General features: G+C 45.4%; 1 protein-coding gene across 1 annotated transcript in view; it reads right to left on the reverse strand.

Moving 5' to 3' along the window:
- Positions 1-1,507: 1,507 nt before the first annotated feature.
- The window catches only part of LOC138658024 (cocaine- and amphetamine-regulated transcript protein-like), a 32,647-nt gene continuing 9,198 nt past the window's right edge, over positions 1,508-24,956 (reverse strand). The window contains exons 2-3 of the mRNA XM_069745607.1: positions 2,011-2,091; positions 1,508-1,930 (exon numbers count right to left, since the gene is read on the reverse strand). Of these exons, the coding sequence (XP_069601708.1) occupies positions 1,823-1,930; positions 2,011-2,091 (189 nt within the window). The 3' untranslated portion in view covers positions 1,508-1,822. The remainder of the gene's footprint in view (positions 1,931-2,010; positions 2,092-24,956) is intronic.

Below are 24,956 nucleotides of genomic sequence, written 5' to 3' on the forward strand. Positions count from 1 at the left end.
CCGAAAACTCCGCCCATATGACCCAAAACCAGTCCCGCCAAATTCAGGTGACAGAGTCCCTTTAAGGCTCCAGGACTGAGCCTGAAGTAATGGACACTTGTTTTTTCCTTTGCCTGAGCTAAAGGCTATTTGTTTTCTGTTTATGCTAACTGGTTTTTGGAGCAATAATCCTTTGAACTTTTGTTGGAACCTGCCTCCTAAGTGTCAGCCATCGCACCTGAGTGAGTGAAACCCCTACAATAGGAACAGTATTATAGTAGTTATGTTCTTGTATATATGGGGCATTATTATAGTAGTTATATTCTTGTACATCAGGGACAGTATTATAGTAGTTATATTCTTGTAAATAGAGAGAAGTATTATAGTAGTTATATTCTTGTACATAGGGACAGTATTATAGTAGTTATATTCTTGTACATAGGGGGCAGTATTATAGTACCTATATATTCTTGTACATAGGGGCAGTATTATAGTAGTTATGTTCTTGCATATATGGGACAGTATTATAGTAGTTAGATTCTTATACATAGGAGCAGTATTATAGTAGGTATATTCTTGTACATAGGAGCAGTATTATAGTAGGTATATTCTTGTACATAGGAGCAGTATTATAGTAGTTATATTCTTGTACATAGGGACAGTATTATAGTAGTTATATTCTTGTACATAGGGGGCAGTATTATAGTAGTTATATTCTTGTACATAGGGGCAGTATTATAGTAGTTATATTCTAGCACATAGGGGCTGTATTATAGTAATTATATTCTTGTACATAGGGGCAGTATTATAGTAGTTATATTCTTGCATATATGGGACAGTATTATAGTAGTTATATTCTTGTACATCAGGGGCAGTATTATAGTAGATATATTCCTGTGCAGGATTAGATGCGGCTCAGCAGACAGTATCACACATGATGGGATTAGGTACACTGTCCCAGGACACTGTGTTTGTCTTTCTGTCAGTAATGCTTGCAGTGACGTTGGTGTTTACGGCGGCGGTGTACCTGTGGATGATGGGAGTAATCTCCTTATATAACATGTAACATAATCTGCGATTATCTGTGATCTCTGAGGTGACGCCATATTTAGATTATTACATAACAGTCTGTGCGACCCTCGTGGTAGCAGCCCCTCCTGTTCGTATCTCGTCATCATGTGCTCTTCACACTGAGAACGTTTATAACCTGACAAAATTTCCTACTGCCTCCATTACAACATGTTTGTTAGCAGTATTGTCCTGTACATCTATAATCCTGTCTTGTGATTGCTGATCCTCAATTCTGATTATTTGCAATAAAGTCCTGTGTGGCTATAAAGCGTTATCATGGAGACTAGGCAGAGTTGTGTCTCCTACAGCAATTAGTGCTTGTGAATAGATTAAAAATATATATTACTTATTTTTCTATCTACTGGCTAACACGGTACCAAGATATATTTCTTTCCTGTATGTGAATAGATTAGACAGAACCTGTGTGTCTGCATATGTGTCACAGCAGCACAGATGATTTCAGAAGTAATGATCCTTTATTAGCATAATAGAAAACACATCCAGGCTGATAGCGGGTGGGGAGAGAGATTTAGGGGGGCTGTTGTTCTCTGGCATCTGACACCTCTGGACCGTCACATTCAGACATGGAGTATTGGCGTCTGTAGAGCTCACGGGGTGGGGGGACACCGATGTGGGGACTCCTCTATGAGGTCATGTATCAAGCAAAACAGTACTACAAGGGGAGATAACGATCTAGGGGGCTACAGGGAATGGTATAATGGGCAGAGACGTGTGACACCCCCATACACCCCCTCCCCCCCGGACCCAGAACCTAGTAGCAGCGCAGCATGAAGGAGTTGCAGGAGGCTCCGCGGAGGCAGTCACACAGCTTCCCGATCCGGGGTCCATGCTTCATGGCACAACGCTCCCCCATATCACACTGTGCAGAGAATAGACTGTCAGCTCTCTGGTCGTCAAAACCTAAGCTTACACAATGCAAAGTCCTAGGGCAATCCTCACCAGCGGTACCTGCACGGCCCTCTTCTCCACAGCCATGATCCGATCATGGTTATACTCCAGCAGCTCTCCGAGAGCCACCGCCTGGAGGACAGAACACAGAGGGTTAATCACCGACCCTGGAAAGCATCAACCCTGTGCCCAGGAGTCAGCAGTATAAATATATATTATATATAAAGAAAAAAGTTGGAACAGCATCTGATATTACCTCAAGTGTCATGCAAAACTATTCCAACCAGTAGTCAAATGGTTTCCAATAATAAGAGTAAAAAAGAAAAACAGCACAAAAAACTGAAAAAAGTGGACTTTATTGCCCAAATGGCGTGTCAACGTTTCGGATATAATATGCTTTCTCAAGCTTGAGAAAGGATATTACATCCGAAACGTTGCCACGCTGTTTGGGCAATAAAGTCCACGTTTTGTTTTTTTTTTTTCTTCATTTTTTTGTGCTGTTTTCCTTTTTTACTCTTATATATACTCGAGTATAAGCCAACCCGAGTATAAGCTGACCCCCTAATTTTGCCACAAAAAACTGGGAAAACTTAATGACTCGAGTATAAGCCTAGGGTGGAAAATGCAGCAGCTACTGGTAAATTTCACAAATAAAAATAGATACCAATAATAGTAAAATTAATTGAGAGATCAGTAGGTTAAGTGTTTTTGAATATCCATATTGAATCAGGAGCCCCATATAATGCTCCATACAGTTCACGATGGGCCCCATAAGATGCTCCATATTAAAATACGCACTGACTTTATTACGCACACTAATACGTCATCGCGCCCTCTGACCTGAACAGTCACTGCAAGAGGACGGGAAGATGGAGCGGCGCCCGGCGGGTGGAACGCGGACAGGTGACTATGAAATACTCACCTGCTCCCGGCGGGGTCCCTGGCAGCTTCTCCCGGACAGATGGTCTCCGGGAGTCGGCAGCTTCTTCCTCAGTTCAGCGGTCACATAGTACCGCTCATTACAGGAATGAATATGCGGCTCCACCCCTATGGGAGTGGAGTCCATATTCATTACTTTAATGAGCGGTACCATGTGACCGCTTAACAGAGGAAGAGCTGCGGCACTCGAAGACCATGGGACAGGCAGGGAACGCTTCAGGGGCGCCAGGAGCAGGTGAGTATGCGACAATCCTCTCTCCCCCTCACCCGCCGACTATGACTCGAGTATAAGCCGAGAGGGGCACTTTCAGCCCAAAATTTGGAGATGAAAATCTCGGTTTATACTTGAGTATATATGGTATATATAGCACTACGTATTTGTCAGGAGGCGGAGGAACAATGCTCTGCAGAGAGGTCAGTGGTGCAATAATCTGCAGGATGTATCACTATGTATCTGTCAGGAGGTAGAGGAGCGATGTTCTGCAGAGAGGTCAGTGGTGTAATAATCTGCAGGACATATCACTGTATCTGTCAGGAGGTGGAGGAGCGATGTTCTGCAGAGAGGTCAGTGGTGTAATAATCTTTAGGATATATCACTATGTATCTGTCAGGAGGTGGAGGAGCGATGTTCTGCAGAGAGGTCAGTGGTGTAATAATCTGCAGGATATATCACTGTGTATCTGTCAGGAGGTGGAGGAGCGATGTTCCTCAGAGAGGTCAGTGGTGTAATAATCTGCAGGATATATCACTATGTATCTGGCATGAGGTGGAGAAGCGATGTTCGACAGTGAGGTCAGTGGTGTAATAATCTGCAGAATATATCACTATGTATGTCAGGAGGTGGGGGAGCGATGTTCTGCAGAGAGGTCAGTGGTGTAGTAATCTGCAGGATATATCACTATGTATCTGACATGAGGTGGAGAAGCGATGTTCTGCAGAGAGGCCAGTGGTGTAATAATCTGCAGGATATATCACTATCTGTCATGAGGTGGAGGAGCGATGTTCTGCACAGAGGTCAGTGGTGTAATAATCTGCAGGATATATCACTATGTATCAGGAGGTGGAGGAGCAATGTTCTTGAGAGAGGTCAGTGGTGTAATAATCTGCAGGATATATCACTATGTATCTGTCAGGTGGTGGAGGGGTGATGTTCTGCAGAGAGGTCAGTGGTGTAATAATCTGCAGGTTACATCACTATATAACTGTCATGAGGAGGAGCGATGTTCTGCAGTGAGGTCAGTGGTGTAATAATCTGCAGGATACATCACTATATATCTGTCATGAGGAGGAGCGATGTTCTGTAGAGAGGTCAGTGGTGTAATAATTTGCAGGATATATCACTATGTATTTGTCAGGAGGTGGAGGAGCGATCTGTAAAGAGGTCAGTGGTGTAATAATCTGCAGGATATATCACTTTGTATGTCAGGAGGTGGATGAGCGATGTTCTGCAGAGAGGTCAGTGGTGTAATAATCTGCAGGATATATCGCTATGTATCTGTCAGGAGGTGGAGGAGCGATGTTCTGCAGAGAGGTCAGTGGTGTAATAATTTGCAGGATATATCACTGTATCTGTCAGGAGGTGGAGGAGCGATGTTCTGCAGAGAGGTCAGTGGTGTAATAATCTGCAGGATATATCACTATGTATCTGTCAGGAAGTGGAGAAGCGATGTTCTGCAGAGAGGTCAGTGGTGTAATAATCTGCAGGATATATCACTATGTATCTGTCAGGAGGTGGAGGAGCGATGTTCTGTAGAGAGGACAGTGGTGTAGTAATCTGGATATATCACTATGTATCTGTCAGGAGGTGGAGGAGTGATGTTCTGCAGAGAGGTCAGTGGTGTAATAATCTGCAGGATATATCACTATGTATCTGTCAGGAGGTGGAGGAGTGATGTTCTGCAGTGAGGTCAGTGGTGTAATAATCTGCAGGATATATCACTATGTATCTGTCAGGAGGTGGAAGAGTGATGTTCTGCAGAGAGGTCAGTGGTGTAATAATCTTTAGGATATATCACTATATATCTGTCAGGAGGAGCAGGAGCGATGTTCTGCAGAGAGGTCGGTGGTGTAATAATCTGCAAGATATATCACTATGTGTCTGTCAGGAGGTGGAGGAGCGATGTTCTGCAGAGAGGTCAGTGGTGTAATAATCTGCAGGATATATCACTGTATCTGTTAGGAGGTGGAGGAGTGATGTTCTGCAGAGAGGTCAGTGGTGTAATAATCTGCAGGATATATCACTATGTATCTGTCAGGAGGTGGAGGAGCGATGTTCTGCAGAGAGGTCAGTGGTGTAATAATCTGCAGGATATATCACTATGTATCTGTCAGGAGGTGGAGAAGCGATGTTCTGCAGAGAGGTCAGTGGTGTAATACTCTGCAGGATATATCACTATGTATCTGTCAGGAGGTGGAGGAGCGATGTTCTGCAGAGAGGTCAGTGGTGTAATAATCTTTAGGATATATCACTATGTATCTGTCAGGAGGTGGAGCAGTGATGTTCTGCAGAGAGGTCAGTGGTGTAATCTGCAGGATATATCACTATGTATCTGTCAGGAGGTGGAGGAGCGATGTTCTGCAGAGAGGTCAGTGGTGTAATAATCTGCAAGATATATCACTATATATCTGTCAGGAGGAGCAGGAGCGATGTTCTGCAGAGAGGTCGGTGGTGTAATAATCTGCAAGATATATCACTATGTGTCTGTCAGGAGGTGGAGGAGCGATGTTCTGCAGAGAGGTCAGTGGTGTAATAATCTGCAGGATATATCACTATGTATCTGTCAGGAGGTGGAGGAGCGATGTTCTTCAGAGAGGTCAGTGGTGTAATAATCTGCAAGATATATCACTATGTATCTGACATGAGGTGGAGAAGCGATGTTCGACAGTGAGGTCAGTGGTGTAATAATCTGCAGGATATATCACTATGTATCTGTCAGGAGGTGGGGGAGCGATGTTCTGCAGAGAGGTCAGTGGTGTAGTAATCTGCAGGATATATCACTATGTATCTGACATGAGGTGGAGAAGCGATGTTCTGCAGTGAGGTCAGTGGTGTAATAATCTGCAGGATATATCACTATGTATCTGACATGAGGTGGAGAAGCGATGTTCTGCAGAGAGGCCAGTGGTGTAATAATCTGCAGGATATATCACTATCTGTCATGAGGTGGAGGAGCGATGTTCTGCACAGAGGTCAGTGGTGTAATAATCTGCAGGATATATCACTATGTATCAGGAGGTGGAGGAGCGATGTTCTTGAGAGAGGTCAGTGGTGTAATAATCTGCAGGATATATCACTATGTATCTGTCAGGAGGTGGAGGGGTGATGTTCTGCAGAGAGGTCAGTGGTGTAATAATCTGCAGGATACATCACTATATATCTGTCATGAGGAGGAGCGATGTTCTGCAGTGAGGTCAGTGGTGTAATAATCTGCAGGATACATCACTATATATCTGTCATGAGGAGGAGCGATGTTCTGTAGAGAGGTCAGTGGCGTAATAATCTGCAGGATATATCACTATGTATGTGTCAGGAGATGGAGGAGTGATGTTCTGCAGAGAGGTCAGTGGTGTAATAATCTGCAGGATATATCACTATGTATGTGTCAGGAGATGGAGGAGTGATGTTCTGCAGAGAGGTCAGTGGTGTAATAATCTGCAGGATATATCACTATGTATCTGTCAGCAGGTGGAGGAGTGATGTTCTGCAGAGAGGTCAGTGGTGTAATAATCTGCAGGATATATCACTATGTATCTGTCAGGAGATGGAGGAGTGATGTTCTGCAGAGAGGTCAGTGGTGTAATAATCTGCAGGATATATCACTATGTATCTGTCAGGAGGTGGAGGAGCGATGTTCTGCAGAGAGGTAGGTGGTGTAATAATCTGCAGGATATATTACTTTCTTTCTGTCAGGAGGTGGAGGAGCGATGATCTGCAGAGAGGCCAGTGGTCTAATAATCTGCAGGATATATCACTTTCTTTCTGTCAGGAGGTGGAGGAGCGATGTTCTGCAGAGAGGTCGCTGGTGTAATAATCTGCAGGATATATCACTTTCTTTCTGTCAGGAGGAGGAGGAGCGATGTCCTGCAGAGAGGATAGTTGTGTAATAATCTGCAGATTATATCACTTTTTCTGTCAGGAGGTGGAGGAGCGATGTTCTGCAGAGAGGTCAGTGGTGTAATAATCAGCAGGATATATCACTTTCTGTCAGGAGGTGGCGGAGCGATGTTCTGCAGAGAGGTCGGTGGTGTAATAATCTGCAGGATATTTCACTTTCTTTCTGTCAGGAGGAGGAGGAGCGATATTCTGCAGAGAGGATAGTTGTGTAATAATCTGCAGATTATATCACTTTTTCTGTCAGGAGGTGGAGGAGCGATGTTCTGCAGAGAGGTCAGTGGTGTAATAATCTGCAGGATATATCACTTTCTTTCTGTCAGGAAGTGGAGGAGCGATGTTCTGCAGAGAGGTCAGTGGTGTAATAATCTGCAGGATATATCACTATGTATCTGTCAGGAGGTGGAGGAGTGATGTTCTGCAGAGAGGTCGGTGGTGTAATAATCTGCAGGATATATCACTTTCTTTCTGTCAGGAGGAGGAGGAGCGATGTTCTGCAGAGAGGATAGTTGTGTAATAATCTGCAGATTATATCACTTTTTCTGTCAGGAGGTGGAGGAGCGATGTTCTGCAGAGAGGTCAGTGGTGTAATAATCTGCAGAATATATCACTTTCTTTCTGTCAGGAGGTGGAGGGGCGATGTTCTGCAGAGAGGTCGGTGGTGTAATTATCTGCAGGATATATCACTTTCTTTCTGTCAGGAGGTGGAGGAGCGATGTTCTGCAGAGAGGTCGGTGGTGTAATCTGCAGGATATATCACTTTCTTTCTGTCAGGAGGTGGAGGAGCGATGTTCTGCAGAGAGGTCAGTGGTGTAATAATCTGCAGGATATATCACTTTCTTTCTGTCAGGAGGTGGAGGAGCGATGTTCTGCAGAGAGGTCAGTGGTGTAATAATCTGCAGGATATATCACTTTCTTTCTGTCAGGAGGTGGAGGAGCGATGTTCTGCAGAGAGGTCGGTGATGTAATAACCTGCAGGATATATCACTTTCTTTCTGTCAGGAGGCGGAGGAGCGACGTTCTGCAGATAGGTCGGTGGTGTAATAATCTGCAGGATTTATCACTTTCTGTCAGGAGGTGGAAGAGCGATGTTCTGCAGAGAGGTCAGTGGTGTAATAATCTGCAGGATATATCACTTTCTTTCTGTCATCAGGTGGAGGAGCGATGTTCTGCAGAGAGGTCGGTGGTGTAATAATCTGCAGGATATCACTTTGTTTATGTCAGGAGGTGGAGGAGCGATGTTCTGCAGAGAGGTCGGTGGTGTAATAATCTGCAGGATTTATCACTTTCTGTCAGGAGGTGGAGGAGCGATGTTCTGCAGAGAGGTCAGTGGTATAATAATCTGCAGGATATATCACTTTCTTTCTGTCAGGAGGTGGAGAAGCGATGTTCTGCAGAGAGAACGGCGGTGTAATAATCAGCAGGATACATCACTTTCTTTCTGTCAGGAGATGGAGGGGTGATGTTCTGCAGAGAGGTCAGTGGTGTAATAATCTGCAGGATATATCACTATGTATCTGTCAGGAGGTGGAGGGGTGATGTTCTGCAGAGAGGTCAGTGGTGTAATAATCTGCAGGATACATCACTTTCTTTCTGTCAGGAGGTGGAGGAGCGATGTTCTGCAGAGAGGTCGGTGGTGTAATAATCTGCACGATATATCACTTTCTGTCAGGAGGTGGAGGAGCGATGTTCTGCAGAGAGGCCAGTGGTCTAATAATCTGCAGGATATATCACTTTCTTTCTGTCAGGAGGTGGAGGAGCGATGTTCTGCAGAGAGGTCAGTGGTGTAATAATCTGCAGGATATATCACTTTGTTTCTGTCAGGAGGTGGAGGAGCGATGTTCTGCAGAGAGGCCAGTGGTCTAATAATCTGCAGGATATATCACTTTCTTTCTGTCAGGAGGTGGAGGAGCGATGTTCTGCAGAGAGGTCGCTGGTGTAATAATCTGCAGGATATATCACTTTCTTTCTGTCAGGAGGAGGAGGAGCGATGTCCTGCAGAGAGGATAGTTGTGTAATAATCTGCAGATTATATCACTTTCTTTCTGTCAGGAGGCGGAGGAGCGACGTTCTGCAGATAGGTCGGTGGTGTAATAATCTGCAGGATTTATCACTTTCTGTCAGGAGGTGGAAGAGCGATGTTCTGCAGAGAGGTCAGTGGTGTAATAATCTGCAGGATATATCACTTTCTTTCTGTCATCAGGTGGAGGAGCGATGTTCTGCAGAGAGGTCGGTGGTGTAATAATCTGCAGGATATCACTTTGTTTATGTCAGGAGGTGGAGGAGCGATGTTCTGCAGAGAGGTCGGTGGTGTAATAATCTGCAGGATTTATCACTTTCTGTCAGGAGGTGGAGGAGCGATGTTCTGCAGAGAGGTCAGTGGTATAATAATCTGCAGGATATATCACTTTCTTTCTGTCAGGAGGTGGAGAAGCGATGTTCTGCAGAGAGAACGGCGGTGTAATAATCAGCAGGATACATCACTTTCTTTCTGTCAGGAGATGGAGGGGTGATGTTCTGCAGAGAGGTCAGTGGTGTAATAATCTGCAGGATATATCACTATGTATCTGTCAGGAGGTGGAGGGGTGATGTTCTGCAGAGAGGTCAGTGGTGTAATAATCTGCAGGATACATCACTTTCTTTCTGTCAGGAGGTGGAGGAGCGATGTTCTGCAGAGAGGTCGGTGGTGTAATAATCTGCACGATATATCACTTTCTGTCAGGAGGTGGAGGAGCGATGTTCTGCAGAGAGGCCAGTGGTCTAATAATCTGCAGGATATATCACTTTCTTTCTGTCAGGAGGTGGAGGAGCGATGTTCTGCAGAGAGGTCAGTGGTGTAATAATCTGCAGGATATATCACTTTGTTTCTGTCAGGAGGTGGAGGAGCGATGTTCTGCAGAGAGGCCAGTGGTCTAATAATCTGCAGGATATATCACTTTCTTTCTGTCAGGAGGTGGAGGAGCGATGTTCTGCAGAGAGGTCGCTGGTGTAATAATCTGCAGGATATATCACTTTCTTTCTGTCAGGAGGAGGAGGAGCGATGTCCTGCAGAGAGGATAGTTGTGTAATAATCTGCAGATTATATCACTTTTTCTGTCAGGAGGTGGAGGAGCGATGTTCTGCAGAGAGGTCAGTGGTGTAATAATCAGCAGAATATATCACTTTCTGTCAGGAGGTGGCGGAGCGATGTTCTGCAGAGAGGTCGGTGGTGTAATAATCTGCAGGATATTTCACTTTCTTTCTGTCAGGAGGAGGAGGAGCGATATTCTGCAGAGAGGATAGTTGTGTAATAATCTGCAGATTATATCACTTTTTCTGTCAGGAGGTGGAGGAGCGATGTTCTGCAGAGAGGTCAGTGGTGTAATAATCTGCAGGATATATCACTTTCTTTCTGTCAGGAAGTGGAGGAGCGATGTTCTGCAGAGAGGTCAGTGGTGTAATAATCTGCAGGATATATCACTATGTATCTGTCAGGAGGTGGAGGAGTGATGTTCTGCAGAGAGGTCGGTGGTGTAATCTGCAGGATATATCACTTTCTTTCTGTCAGGAGGTGGAGGAGCGATGTTCTGCAGAGAGGTCAGTGGTGTAATAATCTGCAGGATATATCACTTTCTTTCTGTCAGGAGGTGGAGGAGCGATGTTCTGCAGAGAGGTCAGTGGTGTAATAATCTGCAGGATATATCACTTTCTTTCTGTCAGGAGGTGGAGGAGCGATGTTCTGCAGAGAGGTCGGTGATGTAATAACCTGCAGGATATATCACTTTCTTTCTGTCAGGAGGCGGAGGAGCGACGTTCTGCAGATAGGTCGGTGGTGTAATAATCTGCAGGATTTATCACTTTCTGTCAAGAGGTGGAAGAGCGATGTTCTGCAGAGAGGTCAGTGGTGTAATAATCTGCAGGATATATCACTTTCTTTCTGTCATCAGGTGGAGGAGCGATGTTCTGCAGAGAGGTCGGTGGTGTAATAATCTGCAGGATTTATCACTTTCTGTCAGGAGGTGGAGGAGCGATGTTCTGCAGAGAGGTCAGTGGTATAATAATCTGCAGGATATATCACTTTCTTTCTGTCAGGAGGTGGAGAAGCGATGTTCTGCAGAGAGAACGGCGGTGTAATAATCAGCAGGATACATCACTTTCTTTCTGTCAGGAGATGGAGGGGTGATGTTCTGCAGAGAGGTCAGTGGTGTAATAATCTGCAGGATATATCACTATGTATCTGTCAGGAGGTGGAGGGGTGATGTTCTGCAGAGAGGTCAGTGGTGTAATAATCTGCAGGATACATCACTTTCTTTCTGTCAGGAGGTGGAGGAGCGATGTTCTGCAGAGAGGTCGGTGGTGTAATAATCTGCACGATATATCACTTTCTGTCAGGAGGTGGAGGAGCGATGTTCTGCAGAGAGGCCAGTGGTCTAATAATCTGCAGGATATATCACTTTCTTTCTGTCAGGAGGTGGAGGAGCGATGTTCTGCAGAGAGGTCAGTGGTGTAATAATCTGCAGGATATATCACTTTGTTTCTGTCAGGAGGTGGAGGAGCGATGTTCTGCAGAGAGGTCAGTGGTGTAATAATCTGCAGGATATATCACTATGTATGTGTCAGGAGGTGGAGGAGCGATGTTCTGCAGAGAGGTCAGTGGTGTAATAATCTGCAGGATATATCACTATGTATGTATCAGGAGATGGAGGGGTGATGTTCTGCAGAGAGGTCAGTGGTGTAATAATCTGCAGGATATATCACTATGTATCTGTCAGGAGCTGGAGGAGCGATGTTCTGCAGAGAGGTCAGTGGTGTAATAATCTGCAGGATATATCACTTTCTGTCAGGAGGTGGAGGAGTGATGTTCTGCAGAGAGGTAGGTGGTGTAATAATCTGCAGGATATATCACTTTCTTTCTGTCAGGAGGTGGAGGAGCGATGTTCTGCAGTGAGGTCAGTGGTGTAATAATCTGCAGGATATATCACTATGTATCTGTCAGGAGGTGGAGGAGCGATGTTCTGCAGAGAGGTCAGTGGTGTAATAATCTGCAGGATATATCACTTTCTTTCTGTCAGGAGGTGGAGGAGCGATGTTCTGCAGAGAGGTTAGTGGTGTAATAATCTGCAGGATATATCACTTTCTGTCAGGAGGTGGAGGAGCGATGTTCTGCAGAGAGGTCGGTGGTGTAATAATCTGCAGGATATATCACTTTCTTTCTGTCAGGAGGTGGAGGAGCGATGTTCTGCAGAGAGGTCGGTGGTGTACTAATCTGCAGGATATATAACTTTCTTTCTGTCAGGAGGTGGAGGAGCGATGTTCTGCAGAGAGGTCAGTGGTGTAATAATCTGCAGGATATATCACTTTCTTTCTGTCAGGAGGTGGAGGAGCGATGTTCTGCAGAGAGGTCGGTGGTGTAATAATCTGCAGGATATATAACTTTCTGTCACGAGGCGGAAGAGCGATGTTCTGCAGAGAGGTCGGTGGTGTAATAATCTGCAGGATATATCACTTTCTTTCTGTCAGGAGGTGGAGGAGCGATGTTCTGCAGAGAGGTCAGTGGTATAATAATCTGCAGGATATATCACTATGTGTCAGGAGGTGGAGGAGCGATGTTCTGCATAGAGGTCAGTGGTCGAATAATCTGCAGGATATATCACTTTCTTTCTGTCAGGAGGTGGAGGAGCGATGTTCTGCAGAGAGGTCAGTGCTGTAATAATCTGCAGGATATATCACTATGTATGTGTCAGGAGGTGGAGGAGCGATGTTCTGCAGAGAGGTCAGTGGTGTATTAATCTGCAGGATATATCACTATGTATCTGTCAGGAGGTGGAGGAGCGATGTTCTGCAGAGAGGTTGGTGGTGTAATAATCTGCAGGATATATCACTTTCTTTCTGTCAGGAGTTGGAGGAGCGATGTTCTGCAGGGAGTTCAGTGGTGTAATAATCTGCAGGATATATCACTATGTATCTTTCAGGAGGTGGAGGAGCGATGTTCTGCAGATAGGTCGGTGGTGTAATAATCTGCAGGATATATCACTTTCTTTCTGTCAGGAGGTGGAGGAGCGATGTTCTGCAGAGAGGCCAGTGGTCTAATAATCTGCAGGATATATCACTATGTATCTGTCAGGAGGTGGAGGAGCGATGTTCTGCAGAGAGGTCAGTGGTGTAATAATCTGCAGGATATATCACTTTCTTTCTGTAAGGAGGTGGAGGAGCGATGTTCTGCAGAGAGGTCGGTGGTGTAATAATCTGCAGGAAATATCACTTTCTTTCTGTCAGGAGGCGGAAAAGCGATGTTCTGCAGAGAGGTCGGTGGTGTAATAATCTGCAGGATATATCACTTTCTTTCTGTCAGGAGGTGGAGGAGCGATGTTCTGCAGAGAGGTCAGTGGTGTAATAATCTGCAGGATATATCACTATGTATCTGTCAGGAGGTGGAGGAGCGATGTTCTGCAGAGAGGTCAGTGGTGTAATAATCTGCAGGATATATCACTATGTATCTGTCAGGAAGTGGAGGAGCGATGTTCTGCAGAGAGGTCGGTGGTGTAATAATCTACATGATATATCACTTTCTTTCTGTTAGGAGGTGGAGGAGCGATGTTCTGCAGAGAGGTCAGTGGTGTAATAATCTGCAGGATATATCACTATGTATCTGTCAGGAGGTGGAGGAGCGATGTTCTGCAGAGAGGTCAGTGGTGTAATAATCTGCAGGATATATCACTATGTATCTGTCAGGAGGTGGAGGAGCGATGTTCTGCAGACAGTTCAGTGGTGTAATAATCTGCAGGATATATCACTTTCTTTCTGTCAGGAGGTGGAGGAGCGATGTTCCTCAGAGAGGTCAGTGGTGTAATAATCTGCAGGATATATCACTATGTATCTGTCAGGAGGTGGAAGGAGCGATGTTCTGCAGAGAGGTCAGTGGTGTAATAATCTGCAGGATATATCACTATGTATATGTCAGGAGGTGGAGGAGCGATGTTCTGCAGAGAGGTCAGTGGTGTAATAATCTGCAGGATATATCACTATGTATCTGTCAGGAGGTGGAGGAGCGATGTTCTGCAGAGAGGTCAGTGGTGTAATAATCTGCAGGATATATCACTTTCTTTCTGTCAGGAGGTGGAGGAGCGATGTTCTGCAGAGAGGTCGGTGGTGTAATAATCTGCAGGATATATCACTATGTATCTGTCAGGAGGTGGAGGAGCGATGTTCTGCAGAGAGGTCAGTGGTGTAATAATCTGCAGGATATATCACTATGTATCTGTCAGGAGGTGGAGGAGCGATGTTCTGCAGAGAGGTCAGTGGTGTAATAATCTGCAGGATATATCACTATGTATCTGTCAGGAGGATGGAGGAGCGATGTTCTGCAGAGAGGTCAGTGGTGTAATAATCTGCAGGATATATCACTTTCTTTCTGTCATGAGGTGGAGGAGCGATGTTCTGCAGAGAGGTCGGTGGTGTAATAATCTGCAGGATATAACACTATGTATGTGTCAGGAGGTGGAGGAGGGATGTTCTGCAGAGAGGTCAGTGGTGTAATAATCTGCAGGATATATCACTATGTATCTGTCAGGAGGATGGAGGAGCGATGTTCTGCAGAGAGGTCAGTGGTGTAATAATCTGCAGGATATATCACTTTCTTTCTGTCAGGAGGTGGAGGAGCGATGTTCTGCAGAGAGGTCGGTGGTGTAATAATCTGCAGGATATATCACTATGTATCTGTCAGGAGGTGGAGGAGCGATGTTCTGCAGAGAGGTCAGTGGTGTAATAATCAGCAGGATATATCACTATGTATCTGTCAGCAGGTGGAGGAGCGATGTTCTGCAGAGAGGTCAGTGGTGTAATAATCTGCAGGATATATCACTATGTATCTGTCAGGAGGTGGAGGAGCGATGTTCTGCAGAGAGGTCAGTGGTGTAATAATCTGCAGGATATATCACTATGTATCTGTCAGGAGGTGGAGGAGCAATGTTCTGCAGAGAGGTCAGTGGTGTAATAATCTGCAGGATATATCACTATGTATCTGTCAGGAGGTGGAGGAGCGATGTTCTGCAGAGAGGTCAGTGGTATAATAATCTGCAGGATATATCACTATGTATCTGTCAGGAGGTGGAGGAGCGATGTTCTGCAGAGAGGTCAGTGGTGTAATAATCTGCAGGATATATCACTATGTATCTGTCAGGAGGTGGAGGAGCGATGTTCTGCGAGAGGTCAGTGGTGTAATAATCTGCAGGATATATCACTATGTATCTGTCAGGAGGTGGAGGAGCGATGTTCTGCGAGAGGTCAGTGGTGTAATAATCTGCAGGATATATCACTATGTATCTGTCAGGAGGAGGAGGAGCGATGTTCTGCAGGGAGGTCAGTGGTGTAATAATCTGCAGGATATATCACTATGTATCTGTCAGGAGGTGGAGGAGGGATGTTCTGCAGAGAGGTCAGTGGTGTAATAATCTGCAGGATATATCACTATGTATCTATCAGGACATGGAGGGGCGATGCTCTGCAGAGAGGTCAGTGGTGTAATAATCTGCAGGATATATCACTATGTGTCAGGAGGTGGAGGAGCGATGTTCTGCAGAGAGGTCAGTGGTGTAATAATCTGCAAGATATATCACTATGTATCTGTCAGGAGGTGGAGGAGCGATGTTCTGCATAGAGGTCAGTGGTTTAATAATCTGCAGGATATATCACTTTCTTTCTGTCAGGAGGTGGAGGAGCGATGTTCTGCAGAGAGGTCAGTGCTGTAATAATCTGCAGGATATATCACTATGTATCTGTCAGGAGGTGGAGGAGCGATGTTCTGCAGAGAGGTTGGTGGTGTAATAATCTGCAGGATATATCACTTTCTTTCTGTCAGGAGGTGGAGGAGCGATGTTCTGCAGGGAGTTCAGTGGTGTAATAATCTGCAGGATATATCACTATGTATCTTTCAGGAGGTGGAGGAGCGATGTTCTGCAGATAGGTCGGTGGTGTAATAATCTGCAGGATATATCACTTTCTTTCTGTCAGGAGGTGGAGGAGTGATGTTCTGCAGAGAGGCCGGTGGTCTAATAATCTGCAGGATATCTCACTATGTATCTGTCAGGAGGTGGAGGAGCGATGTTCTGCAGAGAGGTCAGTGGTGTAATAATCTGCAGGATATATCACTTTCTTTCTGTCAGGAGGTGGAGGAGCGATGTTCTGCAGAGAGGTCGGTGTTGTAATAATCTGCAGGATATATCACTTTCTTTCTGTCAGGAGGTGGAGGAGCGATGTTCTGCAGAGAGGTCGGTGGTGTAATAATCTGCAGGATATATCACTTTCTTTCTGTCAGGAGGTGGAGGAGCGATGTTCTGCAGAGAGGTCAGTGGTGTAATAATCTGCAGGATATATCACTATGTATCTGTCAGGAGGTGGAGGAGCGATGTTCTGCAGAGAGGTCAGTGGTGTAATAATCTGCAGGATATATCACTGTGTATCTGTCAGGAGGTGGAGGAGCGATGTTCTGCAGAGAGGTCGGTGGTGTAATAATCTGCAGGATATAACACTATGTATGTGTCAGGAGGTGGAGGAGGGATGTTCTGCAGAGAGGTCAGTGGTGTAATAATCTGCAGGATATATCACTATGTATCTGTCAGGAGGATGGAGGAGCGATGTTCTGCAGAGAGGTCAGTGGTGTAATAATCTGCAGGATATATCACTTTCTTTCTGTCAGGAGGTGGAGGAGCGATGTTCTGCAGAGAGGTCGGTGGTGTAATAATCTGCAGGATATATCACTATGTATCTGTCAGGAGGTGGAGGAGCGATGTTCTGCAGAGAGGTCAGTGGTGTAATAATCAGCAGGATATATCACTATGTATCTGTCAGCAGGTGGAGGAGCGATGTTCTGCAGAGAGGTCAGTGGTGTAATAATCTGCAGGATATATCACTATGTATCTGTCAGGAGGTGGAGGAGCGATGTTCTGCAGAGAGGTCAGTGGTGTAATAATCTGCAGGATATATCACTATGTATCTGTCAGGAGGTGGAGGAGCAATGTTCTGCAGAGAGGTCAGTGGTGTAATAATCTGCAGGATATATCACTATGTATCTGTCAGGAGGTGGAGGAGCGATGTTCTGCAGAGAGGTCAGTGGTATAATAATCTGCAGGATATATCACTATGTATCTGTCAGGAGGTGGAGGAGCGATGTTCTGCAGAGCGGTCAGTGGTGTAATAATCTGCAGGATATATCACTATGTATCTGTCAGGAGGTGGAGGAGCGATGTTCTGCGAGAGGTCAGTGGTGTAATAATCTGCAGGATATATCACTATGTATCTGTCAGGAGGTGGAGGAGCGATGTTCTGCGAGAGGTCAGTGGTGTAATAATCTGCAGGATATATCACTATGTATCTGTCAGGAGGAGGAGGAGCGATGTTCTGCAGAGAGGTCAGTGGTGTAATAATCTGCAGGATATATCACTATGTATCTGTCAGGAGGTGGAGGAGGGATGTTCTGCAGAGAGGTCAGTGGTGTAATAATCTGCAGGATATATCACTATGTATCTATCAGGACATGGAGGGGCGATGCTCTGCAGAGAGGTCAGTGGTGTAATAATCTGCAGGATATATCACTATGTGTCAGGAGGTGGAGGAGCGATGTTCTGCAGAGAGGTCAGTGGTGTAATAATCTGCAAGATATATCACTATGTATCTGTCAGGAGGTGGAGGAGCGATGTTCTGCATAGAGGTCAGTGGTTTAATAATCTGCAGGATATATCACTTTCTTTCTGTCAGGAGGTGGAGGAGCGATGTTCTGCAGGGAGTTCAGTGGTGTAATAATCTGCAGGATATATCACTATGTATCTTTCAGGAGGTGGAGGAGCGATGTTCTGCAGATAGGTCGGTGGTGTAATAATCTGCAGGATATATCACTTTCTTTCTGTCAGGAGGTGGAGGAGTGATGTTCTGCAGAGAGGTCGGTGGTCTAATAATCTGCAGGATATTTTACTATGTATCTGTCAGGAGGTGGAGGAGCGATGTTCTGCAGAGAGGTCAGTGGTGTAATAATCTGCAGGATATATCACTTTCTTTCTGTCAGGAGGTGGAGGAGCGATGTTCTGCAGAGAGGTCGGTGTTGTAATAATCTGCAGGATATATCACTTTCTTTCTGTCAGGAGGTGGAGGAGCGATGTTCTGCAGAGAGGTCGGTGGTGTACTAATCTGCAGGATATATCACTTTCTTTCTGTCAGGAGGTGGAGGAGCGATGTTCTGCAGAGAGGTCAGTGGTGTAATAATCTGCAGGATATATCACTTTCTTTCTGTCAGGAGGTGGAGGAGCGATGTTCTGCAGAGAGGTCGGTGGTGTAATAATCTGCAGGATATATCAGTTTCTTTCTGTCAGGAGGCGGAAAAGCGATGTTCTGCAGAGAGGTCGGTGGTGTAACAATCTGCAGGATATATCACTTTCTTTCTGTCAGGAGGTGGAGGAGCGATGTTCTGCAGAGAGGTCAGTGGTGTAATAATCTGCAGGATATATCACTTTGTATCTGTCAGGAGGTGGAGGAGCGATGTTCTGCAGAGAGGTCAGTGGTGTAATAATCTGCAGGATATATCACTATGTATCTGTCAGGAAGTGGAGGAGCGATGTGCTGCAGAGAGGTCGGTGGTGTAATAATCTGCAGGATATATCACTTTCTTTCTGTTAGGAGGTGGAGGAGCGATATTCTGCAGGGAGTTCAGTGGTGTAATAATCTGCAGGATATATCATTATGTATCTGTCAGGAGGTGGAGGAGCGATGTTCTGCCGAGAGTTCGGTGGTGTAATAATCTGCAGGATATATCCACTATGTATCTGTCAGGAGGTGGAGGAGCGATGTTCTGCAGAGAGGTCAGTGGTGTAATAATCTGCAGGATATATCACTATGTATCTGTCAGGAGGTTGAGGAGCGATGTTCTGCAGACAGTTCAGTGGTGTAATAATCTGCAGGATATATCACTTTCTTTCTGTCAGGAGGTGGAGGAGCGATGTTCCGCAGAGAGGTCAGTGGTGTAATAATCTGCAGGATATATCACTATGTATCTGTCAGGAGGTGGAGGAGCGATGTTCTGCAGAGAGGTCGGTGGTGTAATAATCTGCAGTATATATCACTATGTATCTTTCAGGAGTTGGATGAGTGATGTTCTGCAGAAAGGTCAGTGGCGTAATCATCTGCAGGATATATCACTATGTATCTGTCAGGAGGTGGAGGAGCGATGTTCTGCAGAGAGGTCGGTGGTGTAATAATCTGCAGGATATATCAGTATGTATCTGTCAGGAGGTGGAGGAGCGATGTTCTGCAGGGAGATCAGTGGTGTAATAATCTGCAGGATATATCACTATGTATCTGTCAGGAGGTGGAGGAGCGATGTTCTGCATAGAGGTCAGTGGTGTAATAATCTGCAGGATATATCACTATGTATCTGTCAGGAGGTGGAGGAGCGATGTTCTGCAGAGAGGTCGGTGGTGTAATAATCTGCAGTATATATCACTATGTATCTGTCAGGAGGTGGAAGAGCGATGTTCTGCAGAGAGGTCGGTGGTGTAATAATCTGCAGGATATATCACTATGTATCTGTCAGGAGGTGGAGGAGCGATGTTCTGCAGAGAAGTCGGTGGTGTAATAATCCAAAGGATATATCGCTATGTATCTGTCAGGAGGTGGAAGGAGCGATGTTCTGCAGAGAGGTCAGTGGTGTAATAATCTGCAGGATATATCACTATGTATCTGTCAGGAGGTGGAGGAGCGATGTTCTGCAGAGAGGTCAGTGGTGTAATAATCTGCAGGATATATCACTATGTATCTGTCAGGAGGTGGAGGAGTGATGTTCTGCAGAGAGGTCAGTGGTGTAATAATCTGCAGGATATATCACTTTCTTTCTGTCAGGAGGTGAAGGAGCGATGTTCTGCAGGGAGTTCAGTGGTGTAATAATCTGCAGGATATATCACTATGTATCTGTCAGGAGGTGGAGGAGCGATGTTCTGCAGAGAGGTCAGTGGTGTAATAATCTGCAGGATATATCACTTTCTTTCTGTCAGGAGGTGGAGGAGCGATGTTCTGCAGAGAGGTCGGTGGTGTAATAATCTGCAGGATATATCACTATGTATCTGTCAGGAGGTGGAGGAGCGATGTTCTGCAGAGAGGTCAGTGGTGTAATAATCTGCAGGATATATCACTATGTATCTGTCAGGAGGTGGAGGAGCGATGTTCTGCAGAGAGGTCAGTGGTGTAATAATCTGCAGGATATATCACTATGTATCTGTCAGGAGGATGGAGGAGCGATGTTCTGCAGAGAGGTCAGTGGTGTAATAATCTGCAGGATATATCACTTTCTTTCTGTCAGGAGGTGGAGGAGCGATGTTCTGCAGAGAGGTCGGTGGTGTAATAATCTGCAGGATATAACACTATGTATGTGTCAGGAGGTGGAGGAGGGATGTTCTGCAGAGAGGTCAGTGGTGTAATAATCTGCAGGATATATCACTATGTATCTGTCAGGAGGATGGAGGAGCGATGTTCTGCAGAGAGGTCAGTGGTGTAATAATCTGCAGGATATATCACTTTCTTTCTGTCAGGAGGTGGAGGAGCGATGTTCTGCAGAGAGGTCGGTGGTGTAATAATCTGCAGGATATATCACTATGTATCTGTCAGGAGGTGGAGGAGCGATGTTCTGCAGAGAGGTCAGTGGTGTAATAATCTGCAGGATATATCACTATGTATCTGTCAGCAGGTGGAGGAGCGATGTTCTGCAGAGAGGTCAGTGGTGTAATAATCTACAGGATATATCACTATGTATCTGTCAGGAGGTGGAGGAGCGATGTTCTGCAGAGAGGTCAGTGGTGTAATAATCTGCAGGATATATCACTATGTATCTGTCAGGAGGTGGAGGAGCGATGTTCTGCAGAGAGGTCAGTGGTGTAATAATCTGCAGGATATATCACTATGTATCTGTTAGGAGGTGGGGGAGCGATGTTCTGCAGAGAGGTCAGTGGTGTAATAATCTGCAGGATATATCACTATGTATCTGTCAGGAGGTGGAGGAGCGATGTTCTGCAGAGAGGTCAGTGGTGTAATAATCTGCAGGATATATCACTATGTATCTGTCAGGAGGTGGAGGAGAGATGTTCTGCAGAGAGGTCAGTGGTGTAATAATCTGCAGGATATATCACTATGTATCTGTCAGGAGGTGGAGGAGCGATGTTCTGCAGAGAGGTCAGTGGTATAATAATCTGCAGGATATATCACTATGTATCTGTCAGGAGGTGGAGGAGCGATGTTCTGCAGAGAGGTCAGTGGTGTAATAATCTGCAGGATATATCACTATGTATCTGTCAGGAGGTGGAGGAGCGATGTTCTGCGAGAGGTCAGTGGTGTAATAATCTGCAGGATATATCACTATGTATCTGTCAGGAGGTGGAGGAGCGATGTTCTGCGAGAGGTCAGTGGTGTAATCATCTGCAGGATATATCACTATGTATCTGTCAGGAGGAGGAGGAGCGATGTTCTGCAGAGAGGTCAGTGGTGTAATAATCTGCAGGATATATCACTATGTATCTGTCAGGAGGTGGAGGAGGGATGTTCTGCAGAGAGGTCAGTGGTGTAATAATCTGCAGGATATATCACTATGTATCTGTCAGGAGGTGGAGGAGTGATGTTCTGCAGAGAGGTCACTGGTGTAATAATCTGCAGGATATATCACTTTCTTTCTGTCAGGAGGTGGAGGAGCGATGTTCTGCAGGGAGTTCAGTGGTGTAATAATCTGCAGGATATATCACAATGTATCTGTCAGGAGGTGGAGGAGGGATGTTCTGCAGAGAGGTCAGTGGTGTAATAATCTGCAGGATATATCACTATGTATCTGTCAGGAGGATGGAGGAGCGATGTTCTGCAGAGAGGTCAGTGGTGTAATAATCTGCAGGATATATCCCTTTCTTTCTGTCAGGAGGTGGAGGAGCGATGTTCTGCAGAGAGGTCAGTGGTGTAATAATCTGCAGGATATATCACTATGTATCTGTCAGGAGGATGGAGGAGCGATGTTCTGCAGAGAGGTCAGTGGTGTAATAATCTGCAGGATATATCACTTTCTTCCTGTCAGGAGGTGGAGGAGCGATGTTCTGCAGAGAGGTCGGTGGTGTAATAATCTGCAGGATATATCACTATGTATCTGTCAGGAGGTGGAGGAGCGATGTTCTGCAGAGAGGTCAGTGGTGTAATAATCTGCAGGATATATCACTATGTATCTGTCAGGAGGTGGAGGAGCGATGTTCTGCAGAGAGGTCAGTGGTGTAATAATCTGCAGGATATATCACTATGTATCTGTCAGGAGGTGGAGGAGTGATGTTCTGCAGAGAGGTCAGTGGTGTAATAATCTGCAGGATATATCACTATGTATCTGTCAGGAGGTGGAGGAGCGATGCTCTCCAGAGAGTTCAGTGGTGTAATAATCTGCAGGATATATCACTATGTATCTGTCAGGAGGTGGAGGAGCGATGTTCTGCAGAGAGTTCAGTGGTGTAATAATCTGCAGGATATATGACTATGTATCTGTCAGGAGGTGGAGGAGTGATGTTCTGCAGAGAGGTCAGTGGTGTAATAATCTGCAGGATATATCACTATGTATCTGTCAGGAGGTGGAGGAGCGATGTTCTGCAGAGAGGTCAGTGGTGTAATAATCTGCAGGATATATCACTATGTATCTGTCAGGAGGTGGAGGAGTGATGTTCTGCAGAGAGGTCAGTGGTGTAATAATCTGCAGGATATATCACTATGTATCTGTCAGAATGTGGAGGAGCGATGTTCTGCAGAGAGGTCAGTGGTGTAATAATCTGCAGGATATATCACTATGTATCTGTCAGGAGATGGAGGAGTGATGTTCTGCAGAGAGGTCAGTGGTGTAATAATCTGCAGGATATATCACTTTCTGTCAGGAGGTGGAGGAGTGATGTTCTGCAGAGAGGTCAGTGGTGTAATAATCTGCAGGATATATCACTATGTATCTGTCAGGAGGTGGAGGAGCGATGTTCTGCAGAGAGGTCAGTGGTGTAATAATCTGCAGGATATATCACTATGTATCTGTCAGGAGGTGGAGGAGCGATGTTCTGCAGGGAGTTCAGTGATGTAATAATCTGCAGGATATATCACTATGTATCTGTCAGGAGGTGGAGGAGGGATGTTCTGCAGAGAGGTCGGTGGTGTAATAATCTGCAGGATATATCACTATGTATCTGTCAGGAGGTGGAGGAGTGATGTTCTGCAGAGATGTCATTGGTGTAATAATCTGCAGGATATATCACTTTCTGTCAGGAGGTGGAGGAGCGATGTTCTGCAGAGAGGTCGGTGGAGTAATAATCTGCAGGATATATCACTATGTATCTGTCAGGAGGTGGAGGAGTGATGTTCTGCAGAGAGGTCAGTGGTGTAATAATCTGCAGGATATATCACTATGTATCTGTCAGGATGTGGAGGAGCGATGTTCTGCAGAGAGGTCAGTGGTGTAATAATCTGCAGGATATATCACTATGTATCTGTCAGGAGGTGGAGGAGTGATGTTCTGCAGAGAGGTCAGTGGTGTAATAATCTGCAGGATATATCACTTTCTGTCAGGAGGTGGAGGAGTGATGTTCTGCAGAGAGGTCAGTGGTGTAATAATCTGCAGGATGTATCACTATGTATCTGTCAGGAGGTGGAGGAGTGATGTTCTGCAGTGAGGTCAGTGGTGTAATAATCTGCAGGATATATGACTATGTATCTGTCAGGAGGTGGAGGAGTGATGTTCTGCAGAGAGGTCAGTGGTGTAATAATCTGCAGGATATATCACTATGTATCTGTCAGGAGGTGGAGGAGCGATGCTCTCCAGAGAGTTCAGTGGTGTAATAATGTGCAGGATATATCTCTATGTATCTGTCAGGAGGTGGAGGAGCGATGTTCTGCAGAGAGGTCAGTGGTGTAATAATCTCCAGGATGTATCACTATGTATCTGTCAGGAGGTGGAGGAGTGATGTTCTGCAGTGAGGTCAGTGGTGTAATAATCTGCAGGATATATCACTATGTATCTGTCAGGAGGTGGAGGAGTGATGTTCTGCAGAGAGGTCAGTGGTGTAATAATCTGCAGGATGTATCACTATGTATCTGTCAGGAGGTGGAGGAGTGATGTTCTGCAGTGAGGTCAGTGGTGTAATAATCTGCAGGATATATCACTATGTATCTGTCAGGAGGTGGAGGAGCGATGCTCTCCAGAGAGTTCAGTGGTGTAATAATCTGCATGATATATCACTATGTATCTGTCAGGAGGTGGAGGAGCGATGCTCTCCAGAGAGTTCAGTGGTGTAATAATCTTCAGGATATATCACTATGTATCTGTCAGGAGGTGGAGGAGCGATGTTCTGCAGAGAGTTCAGTGGTGTAATAATCTGCAGGATATATCACTATGTATCTGTCAGGAGGTGGAGGAGTGATGTTCTGCAGAGAGGTCAGTGGTGTAATAATCTGCAGGATATATCACTATGTATCTGTCAGGATGTGGAGGAGCGATGTTCTGCAGAGAGGTCAGTGGTGTAATAATCTGCAGGATATATCACTATGTATCTGTCAGGAGGTGGAGGAGTGATGTTCTGCAGAGAGGTCAGTGGTGTAATAATCTGCAGGATATATCACTTTCTGTCAGGAGGTGGAGGAGTGATGTTCTGCAGAGAGGTCAGTGGTGTAATAATCTGCAGGATATATCACTATGTATCTGTCAGGAGGTGGAGGAGTGATGTTCTGCAGTGAGGTCAGTGGTGTAATAATCTGCAGGATATATGACTATGTATCTGTCAGGAGGTGGAGGAGTGATGTTCTGCAGAGAGGTCAGTGGTGTAATAATCTGCAGGATATATCACTATGTATCTGTCAGGAGGTGGAGGAGCGATGCTCTCCAGAGAGTTCAGTGGTGTAATAATCTGCACGATATATCACTATGTATCTGTCAGGAGCTGGA

Source organism: Ranitomeya imitator, chromosome 1 (assembly GCF_032444005.1).
Source record: "Ranitomeya imitator isolate aRanImi1 chromosome 1, aRanImi1.pri, whole genome shotgun sequence".
Lineage (NCBI taxonomy): Eukaryota > Metazoa > Chordata > Amphibia > Anura > Dendrobatidae > Ranitomeya > Ranitomeya imitator.